This window comes from Ornithodoros turicata, chromosome 1 (genome assembly GCF_037126465.1).
Source record: "Ornithodoros turicata isolate Travis chromosome 1, ASM3712646v1, whole genome shotgun sequence".
Lineage (NCBI taxonomy): Eukaryota > Metazoa > Arthropoda > Arachnida > Ixodida > Argasidae > Ornithodoros > Ornithodoros turicata.
The window spans coordinates 177,242,906-177,258,901 of record NC_088201.1 but is presented as its reverse complement, the minus strand read 5'-3'; the positions used below and the strand labels follow the sequence as shown (position 1 = coordinate 177,258,901).

Here is a 15,996-nt window from a genome sequence, read left to right as displayed (position 1 = left end):
AGAATCACTTGAAATCGCTATCACGTGTGTCCACGACTTGCCCGGGGATGTCGACACTTCGCGAAGCAGATTTGCGACGGTGTATGCGTTGCATAGCTTCAGTCGCTTTACGTCTACAAGGTAGACGACCTTTTGCTGTTTCTGGTGGCTGTAGAAACAGATTAGCGTATTCACCATCGGGTATCCCATTATATAAGGTGACTCGTTGACGATAAAACTTAATTTTGAGTCCTTGACATCATCTCGAATGTCTTCCAGGTGCTTATTGAGCACCTCCAGCAGTTGTTTACGACGGAGCTGGTGGCTTGCGGGCATAGCTCTTGCAGCAGGGCAGTATTTCCGGACAAATTCACAGAGTGGTCCGTCAGCGTGTTCAAGGCTGATTCCGCTTTCCGCTATCGCGAGCACGAACTCGTGGACGGCTCCTTCTGAACTTTTCTCCCTGTCCAGCTGGCGATAGCAGACATCAAACAGTGTCTGCTCTCCATCAACTCTACTTTTGAGCGTGCCATATGCCTTGCGGATGTGAAGTGTTCCTTAATCCTATCGTAAGGCTTCTTTGACGGATCTCATGGAAGCACTAAGTGGCAGAACCGGCAGGCGAGCACATCTTCGCCGTCACCTTTCTTGACCATCTCTAAGTCCTCGTACTGCGCTGTCCAGCCTTCAAGACTCTTTCTTTTCCGGCCCATGACAGGGTCGATACAGCCGAAGCCAAGACCACGAAGAATGAAACGCCGCACAGAAACGACACTATACACCCTACCGAACGCGCGCGTCTCCTCTGCGCAATAAAACAAAATAATAAACAAAACAGAGCCCGTGCTACGACGCACATGCGCAGTGAAGCAGTTTTTGGGCTAGGCAGTTCCGGCTGTCCTCTCGCAATCTGTCCACGTTGGTACGCTGCTCACAGTTGCTTTGCAATGCTAACACTGAACCTAAAAAAAGAACTTGAACAAAACCAGTTTGAACCAGTTCGACCCGTTATTTCGGTGCTCCGGAACTGAACCAGAATTTAACCAAAGTCCCTGAACCGAACCAGTCATTTTTTTTTTTTTTTTTTTTGCTTTGACACCCTGGCTAGTACTATGCAATCTGTCGACAAGGCAAAATGTACCTACGGTTTGTTGTCTGCGAAACCGTTTTATCAACTATCAAGTCTTCTTCGTTCTCCTGCTTTCTGCATCTCATATATGTCTCCCAGTTGCTGCTCATGGTCACTTTTTGGATCATTTTCTCATCGTACAATATCCAATACAATATCCGTGTCGAATAATCTTCTGGAGAAAGTGTTTTCATGTGAGAAAGTAGAACATCTCTTTTACTCGTACATCCGTTACCCTGAACCCATTTCATTGTGTTGTGTTTCATCTTGTGTTGTATTTGTACCGAGTGCTACGTGTCTTAAGCATGAAAAAGAAAGGATTTGCCCCCCTGTGTCATGTAATCCCTAGCAGTGCCTCTGATAAATGCTTTTCTCAATACTGTTTTAAATATTGTATAATTTAATACTGCCTGTCCCTGTAGATGAGACTCAAGCCAGCAATTCTTTACAGCTGCTATTTATTGTTGTTACTTTGACTCCAACTTCGTCGGCTTTGTTTGGGGGTGTGGGGGTTGTGATCATCGGCTATCCTTGAGTTTGCTGACCAAGAGCGAGGGAGGCTCCGCCTCTTGGTTGCGGGCCAATAGGAGGCGCGGAGCGCAGGCACTTCCCATGCCTCTGCTCTCGCCTAAGAGATGGTGCAACATTACAGTTGTTTTGCGTGCTGCAAGGCTTCTAGCTGCCATCTCATAAATCTCAATCATCTTCATCAATCATCATTCATCTTCATAAATCTCAAGGGTAATCTACACTGGCTAACATTCATCTTATACCTGTGTGTGTCGATCTTGTACTGGGGCATGTGTGAACATACGAGCATCATCATGAGCACATGAACACATCATATGAACATGAACATATCACACATGAGCGTATGAGCACGTGCGCATATGAACAAAATGCTGTCTGGGTCCTGTTAAAGAATCAAACCAAAAATGTATTCCCTTTAAATTGAAACGATATTATCGTAACACTCAGGGGGGGGCCTTGTTACAAGGGTATCCATATAATTTAAAGGGCTGTCGTTTTTGTGTCTTTTTTCTTTTTTGTATTTTGTTTGCATGCTGCTACTGATGCCCACACTGGCATCGAAATGTTTAATTTTATTTGTGGTTCCATTTCTTTTTTTTTGCATGTTATGTTCAGCCAGCGTATTTTATCAGTGTAAGGACTTGTCTCCTGGCTTTCGGTCTGCCTTGACACACACTGACCCAGGCCATCAAGAATGTTATGTAGAGTCCCTAGCCTTCCGTGAATTAGCCAGTTTCGTGGAATTTCGTGGAATTTCATGGAATTGGACATGTCTAGTAGAACCAGCTGCTTCCCCCGAAATCATCCGTTTCACGTGGATTATACAGTTATCTTACGGAACTATGTGAGGACATCAATCGATCTGTGACGTTTTCACGGGTTACACCCGAACGCTCACGACTGTAGTGCCAGACGCCACTGATAATGCTGGCACTTACGGCTGAGCGTGCCACGAGAAAAGGAATTTTAGCGACGGCAAGGCCACTATAGTCGTGTTCAACTTAAGAAGGAAAAGAAATCTAGTCCATCAGCTCTCAAAGTATTACAGAGTCGCGGTAAAAATGGCTGGACAGAGAGAGGCCATGCTCCCTGCTTGCGCCAAATAATGTAATCCATCCAGGGATGGGCACAGATACATTTTTTGAGTTTTAAATATAAATACAAAACACTTTGATGAAAGGGGTATTTAAATACTCTTCATAAATACTTTTGTACATAATTATTTAAATACAAAATATAAATACAGTATTTAAATACCATAACTACTACCATAAGTACTGTGAGGAAAATGTAAAAAAATGAGGTAAAAAGAATTAATGAAAAAGTATATAAACAAAGAAAAATAAAATCTGGAGGAATTGTAACATGTCTGTTGAGGACACAAGGTATATGTCAGGGATGGGCATAAATACATTTTTTGAGTGTTTAAATATAAATACAAAATACTTTTGTTGAAAGGGGTATTTAAATACTCTTCATAAATACTTTTGTGCATAAGTATTTTTAGACACAAAATATAAATACAGTATTTAAATACCGTAACTACTACCATACATACTGTGAGGAAAATGTAAAAAATTAGGTAAAAAAAATTAATGAAAAAGTAATAAAGAAAAATAAAATCTGGAGGAATTGTAACATGTCTGTTGAGGACACAAGGTATATGTCAGGGATGGGCATAAATACATTTTTTGAGTGATTAAATATAAATACAAAATACTTTTGTTGAAAGGGGTATTTAAATACTCTTCATAAATACTTTTGTGCATAAGTATTTTAAACACAAAATATAAATACAGTATTTAAATGCTGTAACTACTACCATAAATACTGTGAGGAAAATGTAAAAAATGAGGTAAGAAAAATTAATGAAAAAGTAATAAACAAACAAAAATAAAATCTAGAGGAATTGTAACATGTCTGTTGAGGACACAAGGTATACTATGTACCACAGTTTAAAGGCAGAGGGCCCAGGAGTTCTCTGTCTTTAAACTGTGGTACATATACCTTGTGTTCTCAACAGATAGGCATGTTACAATTCCTCCAGATTTTATTTTTCTTTGTTTATTACTTTTTTCATTAATTTTTTTTTCACCCATTTTAAGAATGTACCACTTTCGCAAAACTCCTAATAACCGTAGCCTTTTCTCGGCTTCTTTACGTGGGAACGCAGGCTAAACACGTGATTTCTTAGGCAATTTGAGGCTTTGTTTGTATCTGTCCCTTCTATGTTGTTCCAGCCTCAGAACATCAGTTTATCTCTTGTTCAACGAGCGCTGCCATAGTTTATCTTTTCTCAAACCCCAGCAGCGTAATATTTCTTCCAGCGGTATTCTTTATACCATGTTCGCTCACCTGAGATCTCTCAACGGCTTTTATCTCCGGTAACACTCCAACTGTACATCCCCTTATTTTGTATTTTCTTTTTTGTGCCCTCAGTCATCTCTAATAAGAATCTGTATTTCCTCCTCACCACCTTCTTTGTCCCCGTTCTCTGATGTACATTAGTGTAAATATCTCTACCAAGTGTTCCATGTATCGCACCTGATGGAGGGCAGACTCTGTGCGACAGCTTCTTTTTCAGTAAAATAAATGTTTCAATCTCTTTAAATTAGGGCTGTGCGAATTCGAATATTTTAAGTTGAATCGAATATCAAATCGAATGGGGGAAAAAATTTTGAATACCGAATCAAATATCGAATATTCGTGCAAAATTTACAGTATGTGACTTTTGCACTAAAAGTTTCCATTTTGTGGCCCATGGCTTTAATGTAATTTTTCTGGCATTAACTGTCACAAGAGAGACATGCAATCGTTCTGTTTAAAGCCCCTACTCTTTATTTTACATCAGAGTGCTTCCTGCTTTTCAGGTTAGCGTACACTTACTGGAGTACTGGAGTGGTTACCTTCATTTCAAAATTCTATGTCAGGCAGTAGCATGTTATACGGATGAGGCTGTAATTGTTTCAGACAACCACAGGCCATTTGTGAAACAAACGATTTGGCATCCTGCCTCAGTTTCTTTGCTCTCACTCGAGGAAGTTGCACTGCTGAAATTTTAGACATAAAGGACATCTTTAAAACACCCTTCTTGTTCGTGGGCTGTAGTCATTATTCGAGAGTCCTAACTATTTAAAGGCAACCTCACAAACATCAAATCAAAGTCCCCCGTCGGCACCGCTAAACTGCATGTGGGAGGGGCGCCACCCCTTCCACAGACGGTGTCTACAAAACTAAGTTTTGATAACGTTATCTTAAACTAAACACCGTCCCGCCTGTGTTGGTCCTGCAGCAAGGGTAATTTCGTAAAGCAGGCTTCACCTCATGCACGGAAGCATCAGGTGAAGCCCACTTTCGGGTTGTGTCGTTCATATTCGTGGACTAGTCGAATATTCGAAAAATCGAATATTGGAGATCGATTCGCGAATCGAATAGTTTGAGCGTTTGATATTCGATTCGAATTCGAATATTCGAAGAACTCGAATATTCGCACACCCCTACTTTAAATACTTAGACTTCCATTAGTACGACTTCTGTGAATTTGTTCTGTTCGCCTAATTCAATCAAATTCAAAGGTCCCATCAAATGTCCATATGTTTCTATTGATAAAAAAGATTGTTACATAGCAACAGAAAAATTCACACGGACGACCCGGTGTCAGGTGGCGATTGTACTGTACCAATCCGTACCGATAACATCCACTTGGTGGCAGTCCTGGGCGACGAGGAAACGTCTCCTCTCTCCGTTTTTTGTTTCACTGTTTCGTTCAGAATCTGTTTGTGCAACACATAGATTGAGAAGTTACCCGTAAAAAAAAGACTCGTTACGAGTTAAGTTACCGCGTGAAAAATGTAACTAAGTTAATAATGAAGTTCTTCAGCCTCAAATGTAACTTGCGGTTGCAGAGTTATTTAAAAAAAAGAACGAGTTACTTTCACATTACTTTGGACACAAAATAGCACTACACAGGTGCAGCGCGTGGGAGCAGTTGAGTTAGACCTCGAGTTGCTCGTGGAGGAGTGCAACATGCTTAGATAGTTTTCGTTTATGTCCAACAATTCGAACAATTTGCATCTTACTCCATGTGGGCGCACAATGGTTCAGCTTCATTTCAATGGCAGCGATTCTCACTTCCTGAATAGAATACTGTCATTGGTTGAATATTACGTTCTGTGGCATAAAATGCCATGAAAGAACCAGAGAGAAAGCAGGAAAATAAGTGGATGTGAGTGAAAAGCGAATTAAAAGTAACCTGGAACTTAGCTTAAGTTACTTTGGCAAAGTTATCTGAAGAAGAAACGAGTTCCTGTGAAGGTTACCATGGCGCAAAAGTACAGAGTTAAGTTACATGTTACCGAAAAAAAGGAACTTAGTTACAGAAACGAGTTACGTTGAACTCTGGCGCAACAAGAGTCCTCTATACAACCTGCACTTGACGAGGTTTGATGACTTCGTGGAAGTGTACAACAAGGCTGGTGGACTCCAATGTTGTGAACAACGTGTCCTGAAGTTGGCGTAAAATAAAATGAAGACAATTTCACCGAGAGCATACAGTGTGAACGACCAAGTGCGGCCGACGTTGAAGCTGTACGCGACACCTTGGAACCCTATCTGTCTCACGAAGACAATACCCAAGGGGCGTTCCGTCACATCAGTGGCCTACGTGGCACTTTCTAAGATGAGCATTTGAAGTGCGAGCGACAGCAAACGGTCGCACAAAAGTGACGTTGACCTCGTTCATTTTTAATTCGACTACAGTCAACCCTCGATTTATGAACACCCTCGGTTCCCCGAAAAATTGTTCATAAATCGAGGGATTCATAAATCGAAAAATCCATGAAGTGAGTACTATCGAGAAAATGGAACAGTATTTCCGAGTTGGGATTGTGTTTATAATGTAATATATTGTGTAATTTTGCTTTCGACCACGCCTTCTGCTGTATCAATATCACAAAGAACAGACTTTAGCACATTCACACTCTGTTTATTATGTAATACTAAATTGTTTAATTTTGCTTTGGACCTTCCGCTGTATCAATCTTGGAAAGAAGAGATGTCAGCACATTCGCACTCGACGGGTCTCGGATTTGCTCCGGGATTTTTAACATCCGTTTACGTATTAAAATCTCCGGGTGACAGCGGTCACCTTATTCATCAATTGAGGTAAGGAACAATTGGTCGCCCCTTGTGCGACCTCGGAAAACCCGTTTGTCGTACGGATTTCGAAGGGTTAAGAACTGAGGGTGCAATACCTAGAAAACGTTTTGTCCATTCAGGCGTCATTCATAAGACCACGGAATAATCCCTTTGAAGGTTTCTGTTGACCTCGGAACGATCTGTTCATAAATTGAGGGCAAAAACGGTGGGCAACTCCTTGTCGGTTCCCAAAAATTCAATTATTTATTATGATATCGAGATTCATAAAACGAGGGAAGAATGCATGTAAACAGTTTGGTTCCTCGTGCTCGTGTTCATAAAACGAGGGAATTCATAAATCGAAGGTTCATAAATTGAGGGTTGACTGTATTTCGATCATATATCGCGTTCCTGTCAGGATCGAGTTAATGGAAGTTTTGCCTCTTGCAGCAGTGTTTTCAAGGAGCCCTTATTTTCCTCTTTCTTCCCTCAGATGCAACGGGGGCAAGCCAGATATTGGGCCTGGGTGTGAGCCTCTTCGTGACGCTTCTCCTAGTGTTCGTCGTGGTGTGCATCATTGGATGCTCAGTAGCCGTGCTCTGCATCTGTCGCAGACAGCGGTTCGGCATCACCGCCCTGCAGGCGGGTGCGGCACCCACGTCTGCAGTCCTGCAGATGCAGGGAAACAGCACCTTTTCCAGTGAGCATTCTAATCTTCTACTTCATAATTTTTTTAAGTCATCCAGCAGAAATAGCATTCTAGGTTCATGAATATGAGATACCTCCTGTTACACTACAAAGTGAATGTCATTCCCAATGAATGACATTCCTGTTCAATGCCATTTGCTCGAGCAAGACGAATCTACATTGCAAAGAAAGATCTCATTCGTTAATGACGACAGTGATGATCCGTGAAAGTGTTTGTTACCGTGCTATGCAAATATTGGTGGGCATTTTTTATAAAAATTTGTCTACTTTAAGAACTATACTTATGGACGTTGTTGCCGCAACTAAACCGACTAAACTCTTTGCTTCTCTTCGACTATGGCGGACTAGAATGAGGGGTGTGCTGAGCGGAGGCTGGTGGTGTTACCCGATGTTCACTCCCATAGATGGCGCCTGGAGCGCTTGTTTGGAGAAGCGTCGTCTGCTACACAGAGAGATTTGGGAGCAGAAACGATAAAGAAAAAAAAAAGTGTGAAAAGTGCTGACCCCGATTGGAGTGCGGTCCCTTTTGTAACCACGATGACATCACAATCCTCCTCCTCCTTGTTTCGGCCTGCAGAGCGAGTCAAGCGGAAATGAGCGCGTCAATGTTCGGGGGCGCTTTATTCCAAGAAAAATACTGCGCACAGATAATTTTTTTGTGTTAGTTGTCACGTCAAGTTATGTCCTTTCGTAATTCACCAAAAACAGAAAATCTTTTGGATGGCATTCTGGGTAGCTGGACTGGCTTTGTGTCCAAAATCCAATGATTTTGTGAAATAATCTAATGTGTCACTAGTTTCCAGAAAAAGGAGCAAATATATAGTGAATGTACCTGTATATAGCATAATATGCTCGGCCGTGGTCTCTTAATAATCGACAGTGACAACATTTGCGAATGACATTCTTTTTCTTCGTGTAGTTCGATGCAATACAAACTAATGTCATTCGCTAGGAATGTCATTCAATTTGCCGTGTGACAGGGGTATAAGCTACCTGACACTTTCTTTCCAGTTAAGTAAGCGCCAACGTATGCGTAAGGTTCTTCGTTTTTGGGTTAAACCCGATTTTTCACGATAGTTCCCCCCCCGAACAAGTTTTCTAAAATTTGGGTAAAGCCTCATATCTACCCGAAATCCTTGCGGTCCTTCAACTTGTCGTTCTAGGTAAACCGTCGGGAAAAGTGCATTGTAATATCAGCAAAGAAAGCAATTTGTGACAGTCTATTTGTTCTCCTTTTAAAATCCCCTCCTGCAGGTGAAAAAAAAGACCAGCTATTGTGGAACTTGGACAAGTGTTTAAATACCCCGGACATTCACTTCCCCAGTTCCGAGCGGAAATATAAAGATTATCGTTTCTCGTCCCAGTATCACAGCAGTGGCTTGTTTCGTATGTATGTATGTTTCGCTTCAGCGGAAAATTCCTCAATGACATATAAAAAAAAATCGTAGAAACCCAATTTCTCCCCGACTTCTCGTGTGTGAATAACGCTCGGTTTTTGCCCCAGGAATTTGAAAAATCATAAAACCCGAAAATGAAGAGCCCTACGATGCGGAACTGCAGTAGCCATCAAGTGATGAAACTGTGTGTTGGATTATCTTCCCTGTGTCTTGCACCATAGTGCTTAGTTTCCGGTGTCCTTGAAGTACCACTCCTGACTAAAAAATAGTGTTTCCATATCATAAATATTTGCCACCCAAACACTAATATGTAAATAATAAATAATGTTGGTGAACATTATGTACTTCAAGTGCTCTTTTAAAAGACTAGCAACAGTCTTAAGTTTCGTGAAAATTTAGTGACGTTGGCACATGCGTGCTTCCTAGCAGAAATCCAGTTGTGACTTAGAGAATGAAGGTAGCCATGAAACAACGTTATTGCTACATGGCGCTTCACATGTTGGTCATGTGAGTCACATTGTGCCTTTTTTCCAGATGTGTGAGGGTTTCGAACTAAAGTGCCACTGCAGACTAAAAAATGATGTTTATCTTATGTTGCGCTATAAACCAACCTTGCACAACCACTTGGCACGCAATATATACAGTGAACGTCACACGCTTACACAAATTTCTGAAACAAGCCACAGAGGTACGTAGATTCCGGATTCTCCTCGGAGTGGGTGACATCATCTAGAGTGGGTGACATCATCTAGAGTGGGTGACGTCATCTAGAGTGGGTGACGTCATCTAGAGTGGGCGACGTCATCTAGAGTGGGCGTGTCTCTCCTAGCAAAGGTGTAGAGGAGGTGGTGTCCCTCTACATGAGTCCTGACCGGCGATGATGGAATGTCCCAGCGGGCAGATGGTCGTGGCCTCACGCTAGGACGGTGCCGGTAGAACTGCCGTGCCAGCGCCGTAGCGCGTGGCAGCAGAGGCACGTCTTCGTCATCACACACGGGCCGCCACATCACTCCCCCCCTCAGACGCGGAGCGGTGTAGAGCTGGCGGTTGAGATTCCGCGTCGATACAGGAAGAGGAGGAAGACGGGCGACACGCAGTACAGGGACGGCTGGTCTTGCGTCTTGTGATGAGTGGGCAGAAGTGGCGGGCTGAACGGTGCGGACAAGAGCTGGCCGGGAGGGTTCCAGGGGCGGGCCAAAGCGGAGAGCATGCATGTAGGCCGAAGTGATAAGAGAGTGGGGCGACAGAACCGCGACCGGTTCGTGAGCGTTGAGCTCGTAGTGTTGTCACCACGGAGAGTGCCGGGGAGGACCATCGTGAAGCACGTGGAGACCGGGAGTAAAACTCACTGTGGCCTCCGTGCGTGACCCCGTTGGAACGTTGGTCCCGGTGCCCCTTGACCGCAATTGGATGGACTGGACTGCCACTATGTTGCACAAAAGCCAGGTGGGAAGGCGAGGCGGGCAGGGTTCCTTGACCGCTGGCGTAGCAGATGCGGGTGGCGCGGTCGACAGCGGCGTACCGCGACCGGTACAGGAGCGTGATGCTCGGGAAGGTGCCGCTGGTGGTAGCCCGAGGAGTGCCATCGTGAAGCGTGTGGCGACGTGACGCAGAGTGCGAGATCATGGCGAGGTGACCTGGGTAGATGGGTAAGGTGGGTAGGACCATGTTGTGGCGCGGTCGGGCGTTGCGATGAGTGGAGCCGCGGTGAATTGACGTCGTCGCCTAGCGGTTCCTCGGTAGAACGTTGCACCGTACCTTCGGAGGTGGGCTTGCAGTAATTTGGGATGGTGCTTGGCCGAATTATGCCGAACATGGTGTTCGTTGTTCGGGTCACCAAATGTAGAGGAGGTGGTGTCCCTCTACATGAGTCCTGACCGCGATGATGGAATGTCCCAGCGGGCAGATGGTCGTGGCTTCACGCTAGGACGGTGCCGGTAGAACTGCCGTGCCAGCGCCGTAGCGCGTGGCAGCAGAGGCACGTCTTCGTCATCACACACGGGCCGCCACAAAGGAACGACGTCTTCGTCCAGGTTTGGAAGTCTGCCAACAGATCACTTTAAAAACAGAGCTTCATCGCATAGCATGGTCTTAGCCAACCGTCATCCCGAATGACAACGTTCTCTCCCTCGATGTTATGAAAACGGGGGGGCTACGGCATTTTTGTGGCAATTATGAATAATGCCACGAAAATGGCGTACGCCACCCCCCTTTTCAGAAAATCGGCGTAACAAACGATGTCGCTCGGGATGATGGTTGGCTAGGTGCTGTGTGCCATATAGTGAAGTTAATTTTTAAGAGTGTCGCGGTGAGGTGGTGGATTGACCTTTGGAGAGCCATGTTGCCAAATGCATTGCAGATTGAGCACCTTATGATGTCATGCCCTTGAAACTATAAATTAATTTCGTGATGCTTCCACTTTACATAGAGAGACGATATTTTGGGACATGGCAAATGAATAATAGCGCAACCGTGAAATGAAGACACAAGAAAGTGCACAGAGGACAAGCGCCAACTTCGTACCGAAAGCTTTATAGGCGATCAAACGGTCATCCTCACTACAGCCAAAGGGCAGAATGAGGGAAACGTCAGACAGGCTATACTTAGAGCCTGAAGTTTTCGGGAAATATTTTTTCCTACATTCTGGGGTAAAAATCGGGTAAATAAACGTGTGCACTAAATTCATGCAAATTCAGGTGAAAAAACTTCCAGTACGCTAAATTTGGGGAGAAATCGGGCTCAGTTATTTAAACTAACTGTAGCCATTTGGTACAAACGGTGATGTAACTGCATTTTTCTGCCAAACAAGTAAGTTAGTGCATTCCAACAGACATCCCAGTGAGGGCAATTTGCCGGGTAAAAATCGGGTTTCACCTTAGAGGCAACCTTCAATTCGGGGTGCAAATTCGGGGAAGAATCTGGTAAAACTGTAAAACTTCAGGCTCTAGCTATACTTAAGAAGCTCCGAGTACACTTCAGGAAGTGGGCCGTGGTTTTCGTTGCAGGCAGTCTTAGCTTTTGGAACATTTCTGCCCGAAAACTTTATTAGGAACAAAACCACCCTTGAAAGCCCCCTTCCAGTGCCCCACTTCTATCGGAGCAGCAAAAGCGGCTCGGGATTAACACCAATGGCGATACCAGGAATACAACCCCACCCCCAGTCAACTAGAATCTGCAGGGAGAATCACCTGCTGTGAATCATTGGTTCCCACTTCCCCTTGGTACCCTTAAATGCCCCTGAATTTGAAAATGCCATTTTCGAGGTCTGGAAAACCCTGGGATGTTTCGCAGTCATTGAATACCCTTGATTTTGAATTTTTTTTTTTTTTTGTTCTCGTGGTGGTGGTAGCACAAATACCGCATATTCGGAGGCAGAACTAAGTTTTGAAACCACAGAAGTTAGCACTCTTTGCAATAGGTATCAGCAGCTACAAATTGATTGATTGATTGATTGATTATGTGCTACAAATTAATAGTTAATGTTATATTAATCAATTTTCCTTTGTGTTCTATGTTTTTTAATATAAAGGAGTCATCAGTCGCATTTGTGAGAAGAGACCACTATTGTGGAGTCCCTGTGTATTCTCTCATGTGATACCTGTAGCCTATAAATACTTTTGTTGCCTATAAATACTTTTGGGCAGTCTCGAAGCCCACATCCCTGTGCCCTACATCCCAGACAAAATGACAGCTGATCCTTGACAGCAAAAGGTCCGTTAAAGACCGTGGAATTTTTGTTCCAAAATTCAGTGGGAACCATGGAACAAAGCTTAGCTCTTTGTCAGATAACCAAATAGAGGGCACACTGGTGCACACATTGTCACTGCACTGGTTTGATGTGTGCAGCCTCCAAGATTTCACGCCCCTTTCTTTCGAAACTCCAACAAAGAACCCTGGTTTGATCTATTGTGGGATGACATGTACAACATGGTTCCCACTGGTACTTGAAACCCTTGAATACCATGGAATTTGAAAATGCCATTTGCAAGGTCTGGAAGACCCTGGAATTCTCCCCAACTGTCCTTGAAAACCCTTGATTATGCATCTTTTTCTTAAGGGCAGGTCCCATAACGCGCGACAAGCGACACGCTACAGATTCTGTCACTGTCGCTGCAGTCACGGGTGCTGCTACTAGGGTTGCCGCCAGGCCGGTATTATACCGGCAGGGCCGGTTATTTGCTCGCTCTGCCGGTTGCCGGTAGGAAAGTGATACCGGCAGCCGTTTGCCGGTATTTGTGGCTCAACACCTTTCATAGGGGTTTTTACGGAGTTTTCCTTTCAACGTTCCACTACAGCTTGAATAAATCTGGAGCACAGACCCAACTCCGTAGCCACCAGTCATTTTCTTAGTTATTCATTATTATTATCATTGTTGTCTTGAGCTAGTGCGCTCATTCTTTCTTTCTCTCTCTCTGTATACTCTCCACCCCTCACCCACTTTCCCTTTCCCTCCGACAGGTGGCAACCCTAGCTGCTACCCGATCCATTTGTGAGGCGACAGCAGCTGGCGACAAAACTACATGTGCGAGAGAGAATTAGTATTTTTCAATTGATTATGGCGGCATATCTGTCTCAAATATCATGAAATTTCAACTGAAACGCCGCAGGAAAATAAACACCAAGAGAAATTTACGCTATCGTAAGTTTGTTATGATATATGTGTCTGTGGTGGCGTTGCAGTTCTATCCGTTTCCACAGAATGAACAATAGATCTTGGTCACACGCGATACCCATCGATTCAAACTGGTACTTTCCACCTACAAGCTCGAAATTTCATTATAACAAAGTTGACTTGCCACCCACCCACGCTGCGCTGTTTTCCCCACATCTCTATGCTTTGTCATTCGCTCCAGCTACATACCGCCAAATCTAGAGAGTTTGGGCACACGCCGGGCAACTGTGACCGCTGACAAGCGACAAATATCTACGGGAAGCAGACGCAAGATTTTGTAGCTAACGACACAGCGCTTTTGTTGTGAGAAACACGGAAGCTGCTGTCGAATTTGTCGCCTGTCGCGTGTTATGGGATCCGCCCTTTATTCTTGCGGAGCTGGTAGTGCAAATTCCGTTTTTGCGGAGTCAGAACTATAGTTTCGAAACCACTAGCACTAATTGCAATAGGGATCAATGGCGGAAAGCAGAACTGTATTCATCCACGTTGTATTCATCCACCTTCCTTTCTATCCTATGACCTTTAACGTTTGTCAATAGAATGGATCACTATTGTGCAGTCCCCATCTATTCTTTAGTGTGATATCTGTAGCTTATAAATGTTCTTGGGAAAACTGTATCTTACATCCCAGGCACAATGACGGCTGAGTCTTTTATTCATTTATTTCCGAAGAAAAAGGAGGTACGAAAAAAAAAAGCTACACAGTGCAGCTTGGGCTTAAAAGGGCCTTGAAAGACCCCTGAATTTTTGTTCCAACGTTCAGTGGGATATGTACACTGAAATTCAAACTGCAGTTTTCAAGGCCCGGAAAACCCTGGAATTTTCTGCAGCTGTTGAAAAGTTGTTGAAAGTTTGCATCTTTTCCTTATTCTCGTGGAGCTTCTGGTGCAAATTTCACTTTACTGGGGTCAGAAATATAATTTTGAACCCACAGGACTTAGCACTCATTGTGATAAGAGTTAGGAGGGGAAACCAGAAATGGGAGAAATGAACAGCACCTAGACTGTTGTATGTTCGTCGACTTTCCTTTCTGTCCCATCCTCTACCAGGAGTGAACAATCATGTGTTTGTGAACGGGTCGCTACTGTGCATTCTCCACACATTATCTTTTGTGATACCCATGGTTCGCACTGGTCCCCAGCTGAAACCCTTGAGTACCCTGGAATTTGAAAATGCCGCTGTCAAGGTCTGGAAAACCTGGATTTTTTTTTTACAGTCCTTGAAAATTCTTGGTTTTGCATCTTTTTCTTGTCCTCATGGAGGTGCTTGTGCAAATTACACTTTTCTGGAGCCAGAACTGTAGCTTCGAAACCACAGGAGTCAGCACTCTTTGCAGCAGGAATTTGCAGCAAGAAATGAATGTCATGGATTCTATTAATAGATTATTTTTTTCTGTACTATGCTCTTTAAAATTCAGTAGTTGTCAGTCACATATGTGAACTGATATTCTGCAGCCTCCATGTATTCTCTCATGTGATACCTGTAGCTTATAAATATTTCTGCAAAATATTGAAACTCTCTGGTCATAAACTGTGTTTTACACCCCAGACAAAATGACGTCTGAACTTGAAAAGGTCGTTGAAAAACCCTTGAGTTTGTGTTCCAAAATTCAGTGGGAACCATGGATACCAGTAGATTATCAGTATTTTTGTGAAGCCTTGAAGCCCTGACCATAAACTGTGTTTTACATCCTAGACAAAATGACGTCTGAACTTGAAAAGGTCCTTGAAAAACCCTTGAATTTGTGTTCCAAAATTCAGTGGAAACCATGGATACCGGTAGATTATCAATATTTCTGTGAAGCGTTGAAGCCCCGATCATAAACTGTGTTTTACATCCCAGACAAAATGACGTCTGAACTTGAAAAGGTCCTTGAAAAACCCTTCAATTTGTGTTCCAAAATTCAGTGGGATCCATGGATACCAGTAGATTATCAGTATTTTTGTGAAGCATTGAAGCCCCGATCATAAACTGTGTTTTACATCCCAGACAAAATTACGTCTGAACTTGAAAAGGTCCTTGAAAAACCCTTCAATTTGTGTTCCAAAATTCAGTGGGATCCATGGATACCGGTAGATTATCAATATTTTTGTGAAGCATTGAAGCCCCGATCAGAAACTGTGTTTTACATCCCAGGCAAAATGACGGCTGAGCCTTATAAAGGCCCTTGAATGACCCTTGAATTTTTGTTCCAAAATTCAGTGGGGTCCATGGATACCGGTAGATTATCAATATTTTTCTGAAGCATTGACGCCCCGATCATAAACTGTGTTTTACATCCCAGACAAAATGACGTCCGAATTTGAAAAGGTCCTTGAAAAACCCTTGAATTTGTGTTCCAAAATTCAGTGGGAACCATGGATACCGGTAGATTATCAATATTTTTGTGAAGCATTGAAGCCCCGATCAGAAACTGTGTTTTACATCCCAGGCAAAATGACGGC

General features: G+C 43.5%; 1 protein-coding gene across 2 annotated transcripts in view; it reads left to right on the top strand.

The window, feature by feature from the left end:
• LOC135378808 (uncharacterized) overlaps positions 1-15,996 on the top strand; it is a 59,111-nt gene that overhangs the window by 32,975 nt on the left and 10,140 nt on the right. Inside the window, exon 5 of one of the 2 annotated variants that reach the window (XM_064611905.1) lies at positions 7,269-7,475. In XM_064611905.1, the coding sequence (XP_064467975.1) occupies positions 7,269-7,475 (207 nt within the window). Of the gene's footprint in view, positions 1-7,268; positions 7,477-15,996 lie in introns of both variants that reach the window. The other variant, XM_064611904.1, reaches the window with a different exon arrangement.